Genomic DNA, 22,456 nt, shown 5'->3' with positions numbered 1-22,456 from the left:
GCACCGACAGATGTGCCATGTTATAAAGCGTGACGCGGCTGTGACCAGCGACCCTTCGCAGCTGTTGTCTCGTCAACACACGAGCTAATCTGAGGAAAGGCCGGGCTTCTCTCTTCTGAGGGGCAACACGTCGGTCACGGTGTCTGGTTCGCAGCTCTCAGGACAGACTTGTCTAAATCTCCTCCGTCAGACTCCCTCTGTAGCTTTATGTGTTGTACTGTAGATCTGGCCCACTGGCAGAGGGGTTATTCCCCTGCAGGAAACACACATAAACCTCCCGTAGTAATCCGTACCAGACGAAACCTTGCAATACAGACATACACAGAGATTCCACTGCAACCAAATCCCTCTGGGTCTGTTTCTAAGAAAGCAACACTAGCTGGCACCGACCCGTGTATATACAGTACCCTACATGCACAAATGGTTCAGTGTATATCCAATCCATCATGTTATTTAAAGTTGCTGTTCCACCCATTCAGAAGTGGAACATAAATTCAAATAGCGCAGCTGGATCTAAACTTAGGAAGTGTTCAAAAATATTTCCTTACAAGAATAAACAATCCTTATCATCCTGTGGTGTTTTCAGCTCGTGGGCCTGAAATGAAGGCCTTCATGTATAATTGGGTCAAAGCATAATAACATGTTTGTAAACCACAGCAACCGAAGCACTTTTATTCAGCAGAGGATCCCCACACGCAACACCTCAAAGTCTGGTTACCAGTCCTTTGTGCAGTCTTAATTAGCACCTCTAAATGGACCATTCTTTTTCTGCTTCATTTAGGTTTGCATCTTCATAGGAGAGACGCTGCTTTTCCTAAACTGGGCCATTACGGCGGACATTTTAATGGTAAGTACTGGAAACCTATACCTATATAGTGGGTCACTGGAAATTCCCGCAAAAAATGGCGGTCATCCAATCAGTCAGTTTTGATAATTATGTAAGTGGGCTACAGTTTTGGTGGGGGATGATAATTACTGTCTGATTGATTGAAACACTGCTCATGGAAACAAAAAGGGGAGCCCCTTCTCTCGTGTATGGTTTGGTATCTTGTGAAGCGAAGACTTAGACTTTCAGTAAGGTGTAACAACCAGTGCCTGCATTTGTAATCAGTTTGGAGACTGGGGTGAGTATGTAGAGAAAGAGATAGACTCTGACTGACAGATATGCCTGCGGTGTTCTGACCCACTGAGGTGGGCTTTGCGTACATAATTGAAGGCAGCACCAGCCGTTTTAACACGGCTGAGTGAATCTTTCTACCTCTGTCTCATCATCATCTCATGTGGATTTTTTACCCTCCGTTCCTCTCTGTGTGCAGTTTGTCGTCATCCCCACGAGGAGAGCAACGGCGGTCGCCTTTCAGAGCTTCACCTCGCATCTCCTGGGTGACGCAGGAAGTCCGTACCTGATAGGCCTGGTAAGATTTCTCCAGAAGAGGATGTTTTCTTATCCCATTTCGTAAAACCCTTCAGCGTTTCTGTGAGCACCTTATACGTGCACACACCATGTATTCAGATACCAATTCAGCGTTAGCTTTAAGTGGGCCAGTGCAAAGTGAGGTACAAGAGGAGCTTTTAGCACACGTCTCGGGAGGGCTGGTGAACAGAGTCGTGATTTCACCAGCGCTCTTCAGGCTGTCAGAGGTGTTTTCTAGTAAATCAGGAGGGGCCGGTGTTGCTGTATCCGATTGGTCAGGAGATGAGAGAGACTGGTTCTTACTAGGAGGCTAGGCTCCTCAAGGTCAGAGTCAATCAACCCACAACAGCCCCCTTAACCAAACAAACCCAACCATCTAAACTGCATGCATACGTCCAGGAGGCCAGATTACGAATGCTGCTTGCTATTCAATGGACTGTAAAACAAGATCCACCGTCAAGCAGCATACTTCTTATTCCAGATAGAGAATGAACTAATCAGAAGTGAAATAGTAACTCCGTGGAGAAATGCATTCTGTTTGCCTTTTTTGGGAAGCAATATACAACACGCAAGTGTGAAATTACACCCATATGACAATCTTTACATCATATCAAGCCTTTTAAATAAGTATTTATGATGTGCAGGACAAGAGAAAAGACTGCATTAGTGTCATATGTTTACACTGTGTTTTATTTGTTGTGCCTCTGGCTCACAGCCTAGGTCATTTTTACAAAGGCAAAGTGGAAGTGTTTGATTAGTGAATCAAACTGATCCTGTAGATGCGCTGTCGGGTCCTGACAGGCTGGCAGCAGACGCAGCTGCTTGTCGTGCTGCATTCAAAGTATACTGCTTTTCTTTTCCTCCTTAAATGGAGATGTTGAACTATTGTTGAAGCCAGATAAAAGGAGCAGTAAATTATTTCCGAGTACTGACAAGCCCTTCAAAAGACTAAACAAAACTAGTATTGAAAAAAAAATCAAAATCCTGGGGAAGAGAATCTGGCTCCATGGTGCTGTATTATTTTTGTAGATCAAATAATACCCACTGTTATCTTCTATTCTACAAATATACTATTAACACATCAAGAGTTGCAGTAATTTGAAATACTGTGACTGATTCTGGATCACCCAAATTTAATTGATATGTTGAAAGCAGTTATTTCAATTTGATTCATAGAAAATATAAATACAGCAATTATGATATTTCATTTTGCCTATACAAGATTAAGTGCGCTATATACAGGAAATAACCATTTGCCTTGTAAAGAGCTATTGGTGCAATGTCTTGACCAAATAATTGTGTCAAACTCTCTGTGTGTGATGTAATCAGAGCTTCAGTTTGTGCATGTTAGTCCTTGTCGTCGTGCTTGCTAGCTAATGGCCGCCACTGTGCGCTGAACTCATACAGCACTTACTGCTGACAACAGCGTCGTTTCATGTGTGACACCCACACCCCGGTTTGAGCAAAGTGAATTAAAGCTAACATTGTAAGCAATGTTGCTGTTGTTTGCACTGTAAGCGCTGTTAGTATCGTTAGCTGGTAGCATTGTTAGCTGTTAGCCACCAGCTCAGCCATAAACAATGGTGTTAGCTAAGTGGAAATAGTCCCTAATCCCAGATGTCCTTATTTCGAACCTTTAAGTCAGCAATACAAAAAATTATACATATTAGCTTTTTTTTGTTTCTCATATTTGCTGCCTCATAGCTTTTTTATGTAAATTAATTAATAACTAAATATATTTGAGTTCAGGACTGTTAAAGGCAAAATAAGCAATGTAATGATATCACTTTGGAACTTTTAATGTCCAATTTTCACTCACAAACACGCACACACACACACGCGCGGTCGTACACTGCCAGTCAGAATTACCCTGTCTTGGCACCAGAGTATTCCAGTCGCCCTGGTCCTCCATCCAGCTTCTGGGGTCACGACTCTGCTCTGAGTGACACACTGAATTTCCGGGGATTTCTCACTCTTCTGCAAACCTCCTGACCATCAAGGCCCAGAATGCTCCGAGTGCGTCACAACTCACTGCCTCAGTTCCTGCACTGAGGTTTTGCACGCGAGTGTGATGGACTCGTCGTGACGCACTCTGAGCGCAGGCAAACATACAGTCAAGTCATGCAGACTGGCTCAAATCTTGAGGGCAAAGTAAAGAATCTCAAGAAAAACAGACTCGTGGTTATTGCTAAGCAACCACAAGAGAAAGTAAGCCAGTGATTCAGTCATTTTGGTACACAATTGTGTTTTTTTACATGTGCACCAAACAGTCCTGCAGATGAAGTGCTCCTTTCTGCAAACCAATGTGGTGTTCGCAGTGTACCATAGATGTATTTATGAACGCCTGCAGATATAAATGCAGCACAACCACCACTTCAACTATAACACATCACCACCTCCTGAAAAAGTGCAACTGAAATTCTCCTCAGTTTATGCCAAGATCCCCTTCCATCGGCACGTAGACCAAAGCAGTTGTCACATAAGAGTCCCTGGAGAACCACATAATGGACTCCTCCTTACTGCATGAGTAGGACATGGCTGCAGGCTGAGTGGGTGGCAGGGGAACGCCGGGAACAATCTCTCAGCAATCTCCCAAGAAATGCCTTCTAGCTTGATAATTAGACATGCAGCAGTTCACTATGTATTTTTAGTTAAGCTGTACTGGCAGGCAATTTACTTTACCTGGCGAGATTCCTCTGCACAGGCCACACACAGCTTCTATTGTTGTATAGATTTATTTTACTTTTTCTTCCACCATCCTTTCTTTCTCTTCATGCATGCACACATGAACACATACACACGGTGACTCACTCCAAAATCCTTCTGTCAGCAGTTCTGCAGCTCTCTCCGTAGAGAATCTCATTCTGCTGACACTAACATAATCAATGTGCTTCAGCCAGGATGACCTATGGCTGTTCAGACTCTCTCTCTCAGACTAGAAGCTTTTACATGTTCCTGATGTGCATACATACATACAACATAATATCCTAAAAGCTACTATCGGCAGCCTCCTCTACATCACGATTGCTGTACAGTGATCTATGATGATTGGGAGCTGCCTTTTGAGTGACACTGAGAGGTAGAAATGGTCACTTCACACCCACCATTCTCCAGCTGTTGTTTTCCTCAGCGCAGAAGCATGACAGACTGAAAGCCTTGGACAGCAATATGAGCTATTAGCTGTGAAATACTGCCTCGCTTAAAACAAAAACGAGGCATCTTACATCATGCCGTTACTTTCGTCTGTTGCTATGATGAAACATCAAGAACTCACCCTGCATGTGTCAGTGTGAGTTCATAAGAGCATGGCGTCATGTTGTATGTCAGTGCTTGACAGGATATTTTAAGAACTTTTGGTTGATGATTAGTTTTAAAAGAATCTCTCCTCTCTTCTGTGTGTCTGTGTTTGTTCATGTGCAGATTTCGGACGGCCTTCAGCAGAGCTACGCTACATCAGCGCTTTGGCGGTTCCTCAGTCTAGGCTATGCCCTCATGCTCTGTCCCTTCATCATCGTCCTGGGGGGCATGTTTTTCCTGGCCACTGCACTGTTTTTCCTGGATGACAGGGAGAAGGCCGACAAACAGTAAGTGACTCAGACATTGTTTGAGTAACTCATCATTGTTACATTTGGTATTAAGTCATTCATTCTTTAGATATTTAAGATTGCCTTCACTGACTTTCTGAGTAAGAGCTTCACAAATCCAAACACGCCACTGCAGTGCAGGAGGCTGGAAAAGTAGCAATAATATTGATGTTATTCTGTCAGACACAAATAAGTTCTACACATTATCTTGACAAGGCTATACTCTGTACCCTAGCAACGTATCCTTAGCGGTTATATGATTTCTTGTATAAAGGTTATTTAAAAGTTATACTACTAAGCACAAGCAACCCATGCATGATTTGGAACTAATTGTGTTTTGGGTTAAAATTAGGGTTAGGGCTTGATCATTCATCAATCCAACCCAACTTTCGCAGACTTGTTCACTATTTATTCTACTTCACTATTTCATTAGAAGCCCTCACGTCAGGAGTTATAAACGTACTCAAATATATAACTTTTCGTAGATTCAAGCACAAAAAGTGAATGAGAACAGTCTGACCCAGAGGTGATGGTAGAGTTTGACATGTGTCAGGGATAAGCTGCATAGTGAAGCCAACAAAGGTGCCAACCCTGCACTACCCAAAAAGGCCCGGGAGCCAATAGAAAGTCCCTGTCAGCTCAAAGTACTCCAGCGCTGACACAAGCTGTTCTTGCCATCAATTTCTTAAAGTGTTCTTACTTAGACTTTTACCAGCTGCTTCCCCTTTCATTCATGCATTCATATTTTCATCTTTGGAACCCCAAAAAACGAGAACTTAGTTCACAGTAGCTGGTCATTGCCTTAAAAGGCAAAAAAAAACACACACTCATCCTCTTTCAGATGGTGAGACATGACTTCTTGTTTTTTTGGGACTATTTTTTCCTCCTTTATTATCGCATTGGCTTACTCCCCTGGTGCCAGCGCTCTCAGAAATGACTTCCTTCCTGTTGAAGATGAGGGACGTTTTTAGACAGGATGGCAGTTCTTATGTCTGACGTCTGTCTGCTGTCGCCTTGTCTTCACCCACTGGAGTTAGCCGCTTGTTCTTCCCACACTAAAACCCCATGAAGACAGATTTAAGAGCAACTTAAGCACAATAAGCCTATTTGTAATCTTACGTTTACTGTAGAGGACAACTAAAATGTGGAAAAGAAGTGTGGAAACTAAACTTGAAGTATCAGTGGACTTACTGCATTTTATAATCCTGGGGTCAAGCTACCACCCAAGCCGTTAAATATGTCCTCTGTGTGTTGTTAATAAACACTTTTAAAGGGGTCTCGCAAGGCCACCACTAAGCTGTGTTGTTGCTTCTATTGAGCATGGTTCGGGGGGGGGGGAACAAGAGAAATGCGGAACAATGACAAAAGAAAAGTCACACTCTTGCCGTCGTGCCAAAAAAGATACTAGTTTGTGGTCCAATCTGTGGCTTAAGCTTTCTCACCACATTATTGCAAACTGTGGGCAGATGGCACATGTTCAATCAAACTATATCTAACCACAGCCCCTCCACATTCACACAACATGCTGTAGGGCAAAGCTAATAGAGCAACAGATGGAGTAAACGATTTTGAATACGAAACAGAAAGACTTGAAGGCATGGAATGTTGTTCCTGTAAGTCCTTTTTCACTAATACTATCCTTAACATAGATATGTGGAGAGCGGCTGTTTGTTTTTTTACCACTACATTTGAAAGCTTATAATGATTGTACACATTTTGGTTCCCAAACTAAGAGCTCTATCACCCCTAAATAAATGATTTACTTATGCTTTATAGATCAGTTATGCATCATTAATAAAGAATGACTTTTGGTTTGCTAGGTTTTGTAAAGTCTCTCTTTCTTTTAAGTCTATTGAGAGGTCAAATCATTAAACCATTAATAAAAAGTAAACAGCAAGTCATTAATACGCGATAATAAACAGCAAGTTAGCAGCTACAAATGGTAATTAGTCATTTATACATGGCAATGAACAGCAATTCTGCAATTATAAGTGGTAATAACTAATTAATCCGGGTTAATTAATGGCAAGTCTGCACTTTTAAATGGTCTACTAAGAAAATATAGACATATATGATAACACATACTGTATTACCAAGAATCCTACCCTGCTTGTTGCTTGTATGCCTATAGATGGGTTAACCAGTGTGCGAAATACCCGTCAATAATCGGGGGGGTCCCCATCTCCTGTTTATTGCGCAATATAGGCTACCGGTCGAAGATTTCTCAATATGCAGTAGGCCTCCTATACAATATTCCATGGATGCAAGCCAAGACAATCAGTAGTCTATAGCAGCGTTTCTCAACCGGGGCGCCGTCTGGTGTCTTCAGGGGTGCCGTCAAATAATTCTATATTCGGACGTTCATATGAATTAATACGCGACCGTTAAAGAGCCGTATGTTGTCGATTCTATGCGAAGAAATGCTTTTGCCAGCCAAAATAGAAGATATTTGTGAATACATGTTTTGAATTGTAAATACTGGACATAGTAAGTTTAAAAACATGTTAGTGACCATTGCAAGTGACAAATAAATATTATAATTTGAGAGCCCCCTCAAATTTAGCTGTTGAGGCTTTCAGGGGGGCTCAGGTGTTAATCAGGGGGGTCGAGCTCCCCCGGACCCCCCCGTATTTCGCACACTGGGGTTAACCATACACCAGCTTGTGAGATTACATCAAGGTGTACGCAAAGCAAACACACGTTTTGAATACCTCACATAGTATAATTACAACCTCTACAAAACTGTACCGATTTGTACAAAGCATCCCAATGGAGAAAAAACTCAATCTTAAACAGAAGCAGCTCTTATGTAAGAAGCTGCGAACAGCACCTCAGGGACCAAGACAACATCCACAACTTTGTACAACTAGGCTTGTTTCGTGGCTGTGATATTTATAGATCCCATTCACGCTATAAAGCCCATGATTTATAAATTCCCCCTGACTTTACCGAGCGCTTTGCGTCTTTTTCCCCCCTCCTTTGAGTCTGTCCTCAGTTACTCAGCGCTATTTATAAAAGGCGCGTAGCCGAACAAGTTACTCACTGGAGCGCGCCTTTCTATTTCCAGCCTTAAATAGTGCTTTATTATTTCTAGGTTGTTAGCTTTTTATTTGGGCTGCAGGGTTGCCATTAATAGCTCCGCTTCAGCGCATGCCCCCCCTCCATTTATTTTCCCAGTCTACATTTACACTTAGTGAAGTGTGAGAGCAGAATTGTCTCATCTCCCATGCCAGTGCGCCTTCATAATACAGATTGAGTCTGGGTCAGGGCAGAGTGAGCACTGCAGCCTTGGAGATTGTGCTGACTGACAGACCGAAGAAGACAGTTACCATGTGATGAGTGAAATTGGGAGAAATTGGTGGAGAAAGAGAATAATAAATGTTGAAAAATAGTGTGAGATTATGTGTCTGAGAGCATTTTTGCATCTTTGATGTCTAAAAACTTGTTCTCTCTTCTCAGGTTGAGCCAGATGACGAGACAACCCTCCACAGTCAAGGTATGACCAGGTAAATTGCTTTTTCTCCCACAGACGCTTTTAGTGCTTTTCACATCAGCAGTTTAAGTGGTTGCTAACAAAGAGACGGTCTTGGAACATCAACATTTATAGTGCTCTCTTCTCATTACCTTGGAATTATTATGTAGAACTCCTTTCATTACGAGGAACAAAGCTCTGAAACAAGATTTTTAAGTTCTTAAAAGGCACTTTGACCTGAGGCCATCCAGAGCTTAATGACAGTGTAAAGGTGACATGATTACACACAGATGATTGATCTATGAACCATTTCCCATCCCATTGTAATCAGGGAGTGTCCAGGCATTCTTGGAGTAGTGGTTATTTGACCAACTATCAGGCATCTTATCATGAAGCGAGCTGCCTTCCCTCCTTCCTGCCTTTATCAGACTCACACACATGGTGCAAAACCTCTCTAATTATTAACCAAGCATAGAAAAGACACAATAATTGGCAACATACCAGCCAACTCTGCACTGCAGGACAATGGGGGGCTACTGTAGTTGTCGGTAAAGGATAACAAGATTAAACTCTGACTCACTGATTAGAAGGACAAGGGATCTGTTGTGACTTATTCGTAAAGGTTATCACGCTAAGAGAAGAGTTCAAGGTTTTTGCCCCTTCCTTTGTAATCTGCGTTTTTTTTTCCTTTAAACATTTGTCAAAATTGTATTTACATAAAGTGCAAAAATATAGGTCATCATTCGTTGGTTTATTATAACCACTGGCAATAATGCTCTCTGTGTGTTATTATATAACTAACACATCACTTCCTTTTTGATGTCTTTGAGTTTTCTTAGAACGGAATGCTAATTAGTTATTTCCTTGGTGTGCAAGGATTAAAATATGACAAGCGCTCTGATTTTCTTTCATTACTAAATTGCACCAACTTGTGAAAACCCGGAAATCGAGGTGTGAAGATTGTTCAGTTGAGGAAGCTGTGTGATCTGCCAGTAGCATCTCCCTGCAGTATTTGAAGGCAACAGCCCAATTGGTGAAAAAACTGTACCAAGGTGCAAATTCCTGCTGGAAGAAGCTATGATCCCATAAACTACCAACCCTTTATATTTACAATTACAATCATTAATTATTGACTATTCTATTAAGGCTTCATTCACTTTTTTGTGCTAAAACATAATTTTTTAATAATTTCACTTAAGAATAAAACATCCACTTCCAGGGGCTCTTTCTTTGTATTTAAGGGCGCCCTGACATTTAAGCATTAGTTTATGAAAAGCATTGTATTCAGGGTTGAATGTCAGGCTTCATTGTATCATTGTACAATGCTGTATTGTATTATACTCATATTTGACTGATGGAATGCAAATACTGAAAAATCCCCTTAGTAATTATTCAAAATGTTGGATAATTGGCCATCATTAAGTAGATACGTTGCTGGAAATACAAGCGATAGGCAAACATTGATGTTGTGAATAACCATATAAAAGTAGATGTTATTTGCAATCAACCAAATGTCAGATCTGCAGTAATAGTGTCCTTAATATTCCAACAATGAAACTGTTCCAAGTGTGTGCTTGGTGCTGCATAATACATGACATAGGCCCAAAAAAAGTGTGATGGATTACCCATTACAAGCAACTTTGAAAGCTCTTCAACATGATTTTCATTGTGCGCTGATGAATTGGAGGCAGTGCCTTAATAGAAGGCAGGAAATCAATCTAAAAGAAATCGAGGCATGCTCGAGGAAATATTCTGCAGGAATATCAATTATACCCAATTTGTAGTTAATGAGCTACAATATGCAAAACTACTAGTAGGGTATTTTACTGTACAATGTCATTATCATTGGCAGGGTGGCATTAGTGTGCAGAGCTAATGACAGGTGACATGAAAGGCTCCCACATGGCTGCCACACATCTCAGGTTTCAGGAGCACTTTAAGCCTCAGGGTTCGTATGACTTCTGTCACACACAGCGGCTAGAGCATTTTCTCTCCGCTGTCAAACGGGGCTAATTATAGAGAACAGTGATTACAGCTACGTGAAGTCAGAGTTGAATGTGCCTGCAAACTGATCATTTATATTCTGAAGTGAACCACCTCAGCACTCACTGCTGATTGATTTTCAACACATTTGTTTTGGAGGATAATCCAATCAGTGACAGGAAACATTTCCTCCCATGGTGTCTGAGTCTCAGATCGATACAGTTCACAGTTCATCCGCTCTCTGATGACAAGTGTTCAGTCTTCACACTCACTCTGACCGCTGTCCCCAGAGTTACAGCATGCAGCTCAATTAGGAAAAGAGTGGAAAAGAGGGGAGGTGGAAGAAGAAGTGCTGAGGTAGTTCCAGTAGTGGACAGTAGAGTAGTACATCTTCTCAAGTACTGTACTTAAGTATTGTTTTTAGGTAGTTGATCGTACATTTCCTGCTAATTTGTACTTAAAATCAGCTTAAATTCTTCACTACTACTCCATTTTTTTATCCCAACAGCTAAATGTAGTAAAAAGTGATGAACACATTAATGCATCAGTAATTATGATTCAATAATATAAAATACACCATTGGGAAGAATATTAACATTTACTTTTGGTAGGGGAGACCCGGTACAGTTGAAACACGGGTTGGTTGTAACACCCTCAATATCTCCAATCATAAACAAGCTAGAGTGATGACACTCACTCTGCACATGCGCAGTTAGATGGTAAGATCGCCGAAATAAAAAGGAGCCACGTTTGAATATCTCACGTAAGTTATCAGCAAAAGTGTGTTTCTGAGGTCAAATATTAACTAAAATGATATGAGGTATTTTTTGGATACTGTCTTGAGTTCAAAATGTCTAGGAATCCAAACTAGTATTATTAGAATAACTGTTTTGTAAGCTACAAATATAGCTAGCTAAATATGGGTCAAGCCAGCAATCAGGCAGGTTCACAGGGGGTGAAGCAAGACTGGTGGTTCTGGGACGGTTGTAACGGGACGGTTGTAACATGGCACATTTACAATGATGGCTCATTTGCTTGAATGATCAATTGTTCATTCAAGCATTGATTGGTGTGCATTGTCCCTGTAAAAATAAACAGAATTAAATACTGTACAGTAGGCATAAAGTGTGTGTGTGTGTTTACAGTATGCCAAGTATCAGACAGAGGAAGACCGACAGGGGAGTGCCACTTGCTCTGCTGCAGGTGGCCTCAGGTGAAGTTCAGGATGGCAAATCATTCAGGGAAGTGGCAAAGTCCCTGGATATATGCCATGTCACCCTGTACCGGTTCCATAAGAAGAGGCTGAGGTTGGAGAGTCAGGGATCACACACACCCCCAAGAGTAGGCTACTGGACTCCAAAGAAGGTGTTCTCAACAGAGCAGGAGATGCTATTGAGAGACTACCTGATCGAGGCAGCTGATCTATATTATGGTCTCAGCTCAAAGGAGGTAGGTCATAATTAAGGTAGAATAGGCTATCTATAGGCTACTGAACAAAAGAAAAGTAAGTGATCAAATATATTGAGGCCTATAGTGAACAGACAAGTGAAATATTTTCCAATGTATATTCATTTTAGGTGCGGAAGTTTGCCTATGAATTGGCAAAGAACTACAACTGCAACTTCCCTCAAACCTGGGCAGAGAAAGAGATGGCCGGAGCTGACTGGCTCACATCGTTTTTGAAGCGGCACCCTACCCTCTCCATACGCAGACCTCAGGCTACCAGTCTCTCACGGGCTACAAGCTTCAACCGAACAAATGTGAAAAAGTTTTTTGACAACCTGTCTGCAGTCCTGACGAAGCATGAGTTTGTCACACAGGAAATTTGGAATATGGACGAAACCGGAGTCACAACTGTCCAAAACCCTGGGAAGATTGTTGCCAGAAAAGGGACGAAACAAGTCGGCAGTGTGACATCTGCAGAGCGGGGCACTCTCGTCACACTTGCATGTGCTGTAAATGCATTGGGGAATTCCATCCCCCCAATGATGATATTCCCCCGGAAGAAGTTTCATCTCTTCTTCACCAGCAATGGCCCTCCTGGCTGTATTGGCAGAGCAAATGGGTCTGGGTGGATGCAAGAGGAAGACTTTTTGGTCTTCCTCAAGCACTTCCAGAGCCATACCAAGAGCTCACAGGAGTCAAAGGTGCTGCTGATTCTGGACAATCACTCCTCCCACCTTTCTGTGGAGGGGATTAATTTTTGCAGGAGCCATGGGATCATCCTCCTCTCTTTTCCTCCCCACTGTTCTCACAAACTACAGCCCTTAGATCGCACTGTATATGGGCCACTGAAGAGGCACATCAACAGCCGCTGTGACAATTGGATGAAGACTCATCCAGGAACCACAATGACCATTTACGATCTGCCGGGCATTGTGAAAAGTGCCCTTCCTCTGGCTGCAACGCCATCAAATATCCAGGCAGGGTTCGCGTGCACTGGAATTTGGCCTTTTAATAGAGACATTTTCAATGATATCGACTTTGCTCCATCCCAAGTCACAGACCGCCCACCACCAGAACCTTCTACCAGTGCAGCTCCAACACCAACTGTGGCATCCTCTCCTCCACTCGCAGCCTCCTCTCTTACACTCGCAGCCTCCTCTCCTCCACTCGCAGCCTCCTCTCCTCCACTCACAGCCTCCTCTCCTCTACTCGCAGCCTCATCCCCTGTCAGGCCATGTGTGGAGCCTGGGACATCATCCTCTGCAACGCCTTTCTCACCCTTGTCCATCCGTCCACATCCAAAAGCTGGACCAAGGAAGCAGACCACAAAGAGGAGAAAAAGAAGAGAAACCGCTGTCCTCACAGACACTCCGATGAAAGATCAACTCGAGGCTGAGAAAAAAAGATCTAACGCAAAGAAGTCTAAAGCGAAGACAAAAATCAATTTCGGCCAAAAAACCATACCCAACAAGAAGCAGAAGATGCAGGCCTCATCTGATGAAGATGAGGCCCAATACTGCATTGTGTGCCTGGAGAGCTACTCCAGGTCCAAGGAGATGTGGCTGCAGTGTTGCTCCTGTAAAGCCTGGGCACACAAGGACTGCACAGATGGAAGTGCCTTTTACACCTGCCACAACTGTGAATCTGATTAATTCTGGTGTTCTGTTTTAAGTTCTGTTCAAGTTCTGTTCATTTTTCATTGTTTGTTGGAGGATGTGTGAAATCCCATTAAAATCTTGTTGCCTTAGAATTTGACAGCTTTCCCTATTTTTTTGTCATATAGTGTGAAAAAGGGTAACCGTTATTAAGATGTTACAACTGTGCCTGCATGGGTTACAACTGTCCCTGTACACAAGGACGGTTGTAACAGTTGAGTTTTTTTTTTAAAATACATTTTCCAACCTGTACTTATTCCATAAAAACATCTTAAAGACATTGTTTCAGTAGCTGACATATTGATAATGCATAATATAGCAAAATGGCTATCCAATTGTAAATGGTTTTTTACTTATTGGGGAAAAGCCCCAAAAGTGTTGCAACTATCCCTGGTCTCCCCTACTTAAAGTTTATTTTGATGCGAGTACTTTTTTTTTTTTTTCTTTGAATGCAGGACATTCCCTTGTAACATAGTATTTATACACTGGGATATTGTTACTTTAATATAGAGGGTAACTTGACTATTTTTCAACTAGTATATGTACATTGACTGTGCTGAATTCACTGATATGATTACATAGTACTTGGTCCACCACTTGGAAGATTAAGAAGACAATTCAGATTACGGAAAAATTGTTCGGGTCTGACAGGAAGTGAGGTGATGAATTTAGAGGAGGAGAGAGAATAGACACAAGCGCTGAATTAATGAGGATGAGGAGAAGCATTAATCGCCGAAGCTGTTATAAATCGCAAGCTATTAATCTCCGGAGATGCAATCCCAAACGGAGATCAGATACACTGAGATCCAATTAACTTCCTCTGAAGGAGGAATCGGCCTCCGCTGACCAGATTCACCCCACACTGCATGATAACTAGAGGACATCCCCGAGCTGGGGGGCTGTCAAAAGATCAGCGTGAGATCTGTCAGCAGAGCTTCACACTCATTTATTCAGTAACTACAATCTGTATTACAAGGCCAAACTCTGATTAAGTCAAAGCTGTCCAAACTTTTACTGTCAAAGTGTTTATACAGCTGCATGCACATACTTTCCTTCTTCGCCCTCTTATCGTTCAACAACAGCTCCGAGTCCTCTGTCAGCAGTGACCACAGACCCCACACGCATACACACACACACACACACACACACACACACACACACACACACACACACACACACACACACACACACACACACACACACACACACACACACACTCACACACACACACACACACACACACACACACACACACACACACACACACACACACACACACACACACACACACACACACACACACATACAGCCAGGCTCTGGTGTGACCTGTAGAGCTTCCAATGCATTGAGAAATACTTTCAAGCCTTAGATCTTTCTTTTACATAAACAGATTGACATTTAAAAATAAATCATCACCATATCCATACAACCATATCCAACTTGCAAAAGGCCCACAGAATATAATGAAATGACAAAATAGCAAGCCCATTTTTCTATACTGGGAACTCCTTAGAAAACATACCCCTGCATATTAACAAAGCCATACAAAGGCAATATTGCAAATAAAAGTTAGTTCAACTATGATGGTGCACTTTTAAGGGAGGTTTATGTTGTAATTTCAATTGATTATATGTTTACTTGTTTTGGGGAACACTTTGAACAAAGTGCTATCCTCTTAGATTTCCGTGTCACAATACATGTTTTAGTTGTTGCAAAAATCCAATCAAACATCACTGTTTTCTCCATCCACTCTAGAATGAAAAGCCAGAGAGATAAATGGCAATGGCATCCTCCCAGCCAGAAACCATCACAAGTGTGTTAGATGACCCTCTATTTGGTTGCCAGACCCATCAGACCTCCCCTTTGCTTGAGAAGCAGCACAGTAATAGTGAAGCTGTGAGGAGGCAGGCTAATCCCGCACATATCAAAGCATTCACAGCTTTAATTATCCCTATGTCATACTGGCATTTGAGCAATTTCCTTTCAAGTTTGGCTCTTCAATAATTCCCAGTTTACGGCAACAACTGACACTAATCATTGAGGGAAACAGTTAATTACAGAGAGTTGTGGATGTGCATCAACAGAACCAAAACACAATCCTCCTGTTGAAGCTATTACTCTTGTTTGTATGCTGTGCGGCTGTTGTGTTTCTGGAACACAGCAGTGTCTCAGGGGTATGTGGATGTGTGTGTGAGAGTATGAGACACTAGCTTGGAACATCACTTTCCCCGAGCTCCCTGCACTAATCCTATTGTAGCAACAGTAGTAGCTTGTGCACTGGAGCATCCAGGGCACCGTAATGACAGACCACAAAAAAACAACGGGACACACATCTCACTCTCATCCAATGTGAAGAGATCACAACGCGTCCACCTGATCGCTTAATGGTACAAAAACTGGAGTGTGATTTTCCCCTGCGGTGCCACAATTTCCCCTCATATGCACAATTTGTGTATTCATGCAGCTGGAGAATATCTTAAGTCAAGGTAATTGACATTAATAGATGATGATGATAGTAATAACACAAGTCGGTCCATATCAGGATTTCTGTGCTTATTATTTTCGGAAATGAACTGCAAGTGAGCACAGTGCAAGTGAAAACAGCATAGCAAAACTGTTAATTAATGTTGCTCTGTTTAAATAAATGTTTCATTTTCTTTCCTGTGATAGAGAGTATGTAAAACACCATTAATAATATGGTTTGACACCTATAGATACATAACTATGTATTTGAATTTTATAAAGATAAAATCAAGATATTTTTCATGCAGAAAAACTGATGATCTAAGAATTTACTCTACAATAATATAAGACCATAAACAGATATTCAGCATTTTGCTGATAACACATTTGTAGCTTTGCTGGAGTAAGATTTTGAATGCAGGAGTCTTACTTGGAATAGAGTATTGTTACATTGCTGTATTCATATATATTATTCAACCTCTGGCATACTGTACAATACCACTTTTAAATCATAGATTAGTTAAGCAAACGTTTCCAAGATGGTTGGTCATACAGTGTTTTTAACATATTTTATACAAGGCAATTTATGCAGTCTGTATTTACTGAAAGCCTCAAAAACATGTTATCTCTTTCTGTATAATTAGAAGTAGTATACATGATATGTACACTGTGAGGGATATACACAGGAACATAAACATATAATGTAAAGCTGCAATCTGGAGAGGCAGCATCTGTGTGTAACTGTGGCTTATGGCTGGCTGCTGTACAGATTGGGGTGTGTGTGGAGGGGGGGGGGGGGGGGTTTAGGCTGCATTAAAATAAATGTTATGTGTTGGTATGCTGTGTGCAGGGAAATATTTAGGTCACAGGCTGGTCCTGGTGTGCAGGCGTTATCAGGAAGGTCCTAACAGATGGCCCCAGAGCTCTGACCTCAACATTAATTACATGAAAATGGCCTGTGGTGATGATGTCCTCTAACCGAACTCTTCTCCCCTTTCTCTTCCTCTCTCGTTTAGGTGACTGCCATATGAGGAGCAACCAAGGATGACAAAATGGACATAACGCAAGGGGAGCTGATCCACTTCTTTAATTCACCTCCATCTTTTCTTCACCGCCACCATAATCATCCTCCTCCTCCTATTGGCTCCTGCTGCTCTACCTTTTCCCCACAGAGGCTGCTCAGAACTGGAACGAGGGAGCGTCTTGCCCCTCCTTGAAACGCCTCTAAATCACAGGTCGGTGAGAAGACGCACAGCGATGCGCTAAAGCCGGCACCCGAAAGCTGGTGTCCTCCTCACCTCTGCGAGGATCCACTGAACTTTCCAGGGAGGAGGTGGGGTGGCGTATATATCTCCCTCAGTGACCCCTCTGACTCCCGATGCCATACTACTGAATGCTGACCATGAACCTGCCCTGTCTCTCTCTCTTTGTAACTGTCTGTCTCATCGGCTGTCAATCTGCACCAAGTGCCATAGCGTCATACATTCCTTCAGACATTGCACTGACCACCAACAACCCTCATGACTTCATCAATGACTATGTTTACATGCACACTATAATTAAGTAGCCGTTTAGACAGTAGAAGCAGTTGTTTACTGCTGTCATAAAGCTCCACTGGTGTCTCCTCTGCTCCCATACAAATAATCAACACTTAATTCTGCCCATCGCTCGGAGCCTGTAAACAGACAGAAGCTTTCAAATTGAAATTCTTTAAATAAGCTGCAAGATAATAATTCTCAAATGGATTTTCAACCGATCAAAAGAGCTCCAAAAGTCAGATCATTCTGCACATCTTCATGGCAGTATTACCAACATAAACTAAAGTGTTTACACGATAAATGCAGTATTCTCATAATCGATCAAAGTCATAGCTGTGCATGTAAACATAGCAGTCACACCCAGAGCCAAAAACTGTCTAAAGGTCAGTGAATCAGCCTTAAAAATTGGAGCGTTCCTATCAGCAGCTGTTTCTTTTGACCCCTACATGTGTTTTTATTTTTAGCACTTACGTCAGAGTAGACGGTGCCAGACGTTGACGTTTCCAGAGATGACAGATTTCTGCACATCTTTTTTTTCACAAGTTTTCTTGTGATTTTTATTTTTCCTGTGTGATGTTGGATTTGAAACTGGAGGTTACTGCCTATGATTGTTTCAGAAGGACTATGATGCAATCGGGGCGATTAAACAGACACTGGACTCTATATTTTATAATTTATAATGTACATGCTTTTCCCAAAAGTAAATGAAATGCTACTCTTTTTACTTTTAAGGAGAAACACAGGGGTGTTTTTATGTGTACATTAGAAGCAATACAAACCTTTTTTGAAGGAGCCAACCTTTTTATCCACACTGCCTTATCAGTGAACTTGGTTTTCTCTTTAAAGAGATTAGCTCTCTGATGGTTGGTTTTGAATTTCTGGACACATCACCCACACAGAGACGGAATGGCTTTTAATGATGGATTCCAGTCCAATCTACCCTGGTTACAATGCCAGGCATTGTGGAAAGAGACCTTTCCCCCTCGCAATTGTAGATATCCCATTCCACGATCAAAAGAAAGGACCTTTGAGAAGACCTGGAGCCACGGTCATCAAGTTATTACTGAGAGACATCAAAATCCCAGACAGGAAGATGAAATCCTTCAGGCCCAGGTTAGACTGATGGCGAGCTCTTATCGTAGATAGCGGATAAGAAAGGAATCCCCTATGAAACCAGACCATCATGTCCTCAGCTATGTCAATGCAGAAGGTGAAAACAGAGTCAACTTGAATACCTGCACCCGCAACATGTTCTCACTCCCAACTCGTCAAATACAGCAGCTCTGTTAGGGCCCATGGCGACACTTTTTAATGCACTGGCGTACTAGACATTTTGCATAATTGTTCAACATGCAGGGTACTCCAAGAGAGTAGAGAGTCTGTACAGTTAGGTTTCAGTCGTTTAAATTATGTTTAGATAAATTCAGTTTTGTTGGAATAAATTACGCTGCATTGCATTGTGTTGCGTTGCATTATGCTACCAAATGCCACGTTATGCTTTGCTATGTTACGTTAATTACATTGAGTGCGTTACATTAGATTACCTTACGTTTTGTGAGTAAATTAATTGAATTATGTTGCGTTACTACTTGCGTGCGAGATGGCAGTTGAGTCCGTTTGTTAACTTTAATTAAGTTAACATTAATTTCACAAGGACCACAAACAGCTAACTCCTGAAAGTCTTAAGTTGACCGTCCAGCCTTACCCTCTTTTTTTTGCTATATAGGCCTACTGTACTTGACATCCCCCTCTAAATCCGTCGTTATAACCATGGCCAATAGAGGCAGCCCTGCATCTGTAAAAACGAGGCTTGAAGGATCCTTAGTACCACTGGCAGGCTGCCCTATTTGACAAGTATAGGGAGTGAGAATGACAGAGATTTACATAAGAATCAGTACACAATCGATAGAATTTAGTTTTCATCCCTGATTAATTACACTATTTGCATCATATTTGTAATAATGCGAGTTTAATGCTAAAAATTACAAATGAGAAAAATGTCTGCTATTGCTAGTTGCTTGTATATACAAAGATGTAGGCAGAAGGCTCATTAGAAACTACCCTGAAGAATCATGTTGTTGTTCATTACCTGGTGGATACAATTTAATAGAAAACTTGAAGCCACTAATGGAGTCAAAGATTTTAAAACTGGCGCATAAAGGGAAGAAAAAAGCACTTTGCAGACGTCCAAGAAAAACACAGAAGGAACAGGATGGAATGACCTTCGCGGAGGAATAAGAGGGAAACGTCGAGGTGTTTTGTGTAGCATTGATGTGTGAGCATGACTCACCGGCTGTGTGCGGGGTGCTGTGTGGGCTGTGTCCTTGTTGCCAGATCATTAGCTTTACCTTCTCTCCAACTGCGTGGAGCTTTCTGAATGTGATTCTGTCCAACCTGACTTGTTTTTACACCTTCCTAATGAACTAAGCTTCTTTCCTTCCTTTTGTTGATTTTTTGTTAATGTTACCAAATTTGTTTTCTTTTAAATAACTACAATAGAGATATATATCACGCAGCAACTTTAATATATTGTAAATGATGGCTTGGATGCAATGTATTTATTTGTTTGTTACCATAATGAAGAATAATCTATAAAGGGAATTTAAGGTTTGAGTATATTACACGTTGTTGTATGTCATTGGGTTTAGAAATGCCTGTTTGTTCATCCTTTTGTATCACAATGAAACAACACAATACCTTTTTACATCACTAAGATTCCTCCTGTTTACTGTGATCATGAATTGGACATCTCACAAATATTACACAGAAAAGGAACTGCGATGTGATGCATTTAGGACAACATATCGGTCTCATGTTTAGGGTGCAATACTTTTTTGCATTCAGTTTTGTAGCTCTTGTAAATGTTTTCAACTGATCATCCATTTTGCACACTTAATGTTCAGGGATTTATTTGAACCATAGCCTAGCATCAACTCCACGGCCTCTAACACAGGTCTGTCTCTTCATGCTCACAGTACAGCTAGTACTGACATATCGTCATCATGAGAAGGGACGTTGGCTCTGGTCAGATGGGTCATGAATTGAGTTTCACTTTGCCAAATTTTAGTTCATTTAGCATCAATCCTTTAGGAGTATAAGTCCGTTTTATTGAGTAATTCTATGTTAATAATCACTGAAGTGATGTATTGAGAATGTGCTATTTCTTGTCATACAAGAATCGTGTATAAAGAAACCTATTTCTGATATTGAGCAGAAAACAGAGGTTATTTTTTATTTTTAGAGCAAGTCATTACAAGGGATGTGTAGAAAAATCAAAGGATATTATTCTAGAACTGAACTGTGAGGCTCCCTCGGGGGGTTGATAGAAAATGTATATGTCTGTAAATCAAATAAACCTATTTAATCACTTCATACCCCCGTGTTGTCTCTTTTTTTTCTTCTCATATGTGTCTTGGATTCATCAAATGCAAATAAATCCAGTAGTGTCTTCCACTAGAAATTATTTCTCACTTAACTATTTCCCCCCGATCTGTTTTAGGAGACTTTAATAAAGAGCTTGCTTCAATTTAGAGTTAAAATGAGTCCAGCCAATGGTAGTTTGAACAAATTATAATTTCACACTACAGAACCGCTTCAGTGTAACATTACTGAGCTTAGGATTTAGGTATATGCAGTTATGCTACACATGCTGTGCATATGATATGCCCACGTTTGATTCCAGAAACAGATGGATTCTCATCTCATGGATCGTTTTCAGAGAACATATTTGTTAATTATCACGTCCACATGTCTTATTCTGTAGCATTGGTATTGCTGATTTCCAATGTGAGGTGTCATTTCTCAAACATCATAGTTAAATCACAGGCCTTTGAAATAGTGTCATGGCAGACTTATGATATCACTCCAAAGAATCAATATAAAATAATATTGTGGTAAAACTTGATTTACACACCTGGATATATCACTTTACTTGAGGGAAATAAGGGGTAGGTAATCGTAAAACGAAACAATCTCAACCTTAGCAGTTTATTATTCTTATTTCCCGAGATTTAATGAACAGTTAGGCAGTGTTTATTCAATTTAAAAAAATGAAATATTAAAGTATTAAAGTTAAGAAAATAAAAAATATAAATAAATACATTTAATTGTAAAAATAAGAAAAGATTGAGAATTTAAAAAAGGAAGAAATGTCAGTAGGCTATGTATGATGGTGCTTACACATTCAATATACAAAAAGACATATACAGTATACATACATTTATACAAACACAAAAATGTCAAAGCGAGAAAAGACTCTTCAAACTTTTCAGGGCTAAATCCTTCAATAATGTTTGAATATGAGTACAATACAATTATTCCACAAGTATTATTGATATTCATTGATTTGTTCCTAACTCTTATACATTTGTCAGAACTGGATGTTACACTTGTTCAGATGTACCCAATGAAGAAGAGTAAGGTCAGAGGTATTCATGCATAGACTTTTTTTTTGTACATACTTTTGAGAACTGGATACTATATCCCCCCTCTCCTCATCTTTGCAGAGGCTTACAAAGACTTGATTTTTATCACAGTGAGAGAGGGCCGGAGTTAGTGAATGAACTACTGTATTGTTCAGGTGCAGTCAGGCAGGCCTCTGTGCGGCTCACTTTGCAAAGCAATCTTAAATTCCCCAGAGGTTTACAGAAGCACTGACACATCACAGACATGACACATCCGTGCTGTGGATGAAGAGGAAAAATACATAATGTTTACCTTCACAGGAAGTGAGGAAGTACGCAGCCAAAGGCCCGCTGTGTACTAGCATTCATCAGAAAGGGCCTCACATGGCAGCTAATGGCACTAATGGACTTGTCTATGACAGGGCTACTCAAACACAAAGGCTAAGTATACACTGCCATTGTGACAAAAGAAGACTTGAAATGTTGGTTTGAGACCTT

General features: G+C 41.1%; 2 protein-coding genes across 4 annotated transcripts in view; both read left to right on the top strand.

Moving 5' to 3' along the window:
• The window catches only part of spns2 (SPNS lysolipid transporter 2, sphingosine-1-phosphate), a 70,723-nt gene extending 49,796 nt beyond the window's left edge, over positions 1-20,927 (top strand). For 2 of the 3 annotated variants that reach the window (XM_079651570.1, XM_079651572.1), the window contains 5 exons: positions 782-847; positions 1,317-1,415; positions 4,835-4,998; positions 8,458-8,494; positions 17,034-20,927. In XM_079651570.1, the coding sequence (XP_079507696.1) occupies positions 782-847; positions 1,317-1,415; positions 4,835-4,998; positions 8,458-8,494; positions 17,034-17,048 (381 nt within the window). In that variant the 3' untranslated portion in view covers positions 17,049-20,927. Of the gene's footprint in view, positions 1-781; positions 848-1,316; positions 1,416-4,834; positions 4,999-8,457; positions 8,505-17,033 lie in introns of all 3 variants that reach the window. The other variant, XM_079651571.1, reaches the window with a different exon arrangement.
• On the top strand, positions 11,600-13,649 carry LOC307018364 (uncharacterized protein; the record flags this gene model as incomplete). The annotated part of the gene is made up of 2 exons (XM_079648595.1): positions 11,600-11,902; positions 12,031-13,649. The coding sequence occupies 2 exons, from the start codon at positions 11,600-11,602 to the stop codon at positions 13,549-13,551; spliced, it is 1,824 nt and encodes a 607-aa protein (XP_079504721.1). The 3' UTR covers positions 13,552-13,649.
• Positions 20,928-22,456: the final 1,529 nt, after the last annotated feature.

This window comes from Notothenia rossii, assembly GCF_949606895.1.
Source record: "Notothenia rossii genome assembly, chromosome: 9".
In the NCBI taxonomy this organism is placed as follows: domain Eukaryota; kingdom Metazoa; phylum Chordata; class Actinopteri; order Perciformes; family Nototheniidae; genus Notothenia; species Notothenia rossii.
The sequence above is the reverse complement of the archived record's forward strand: the minus strand, read 5'-3'. Positions and strand labels throughout refer to the sequence as shown.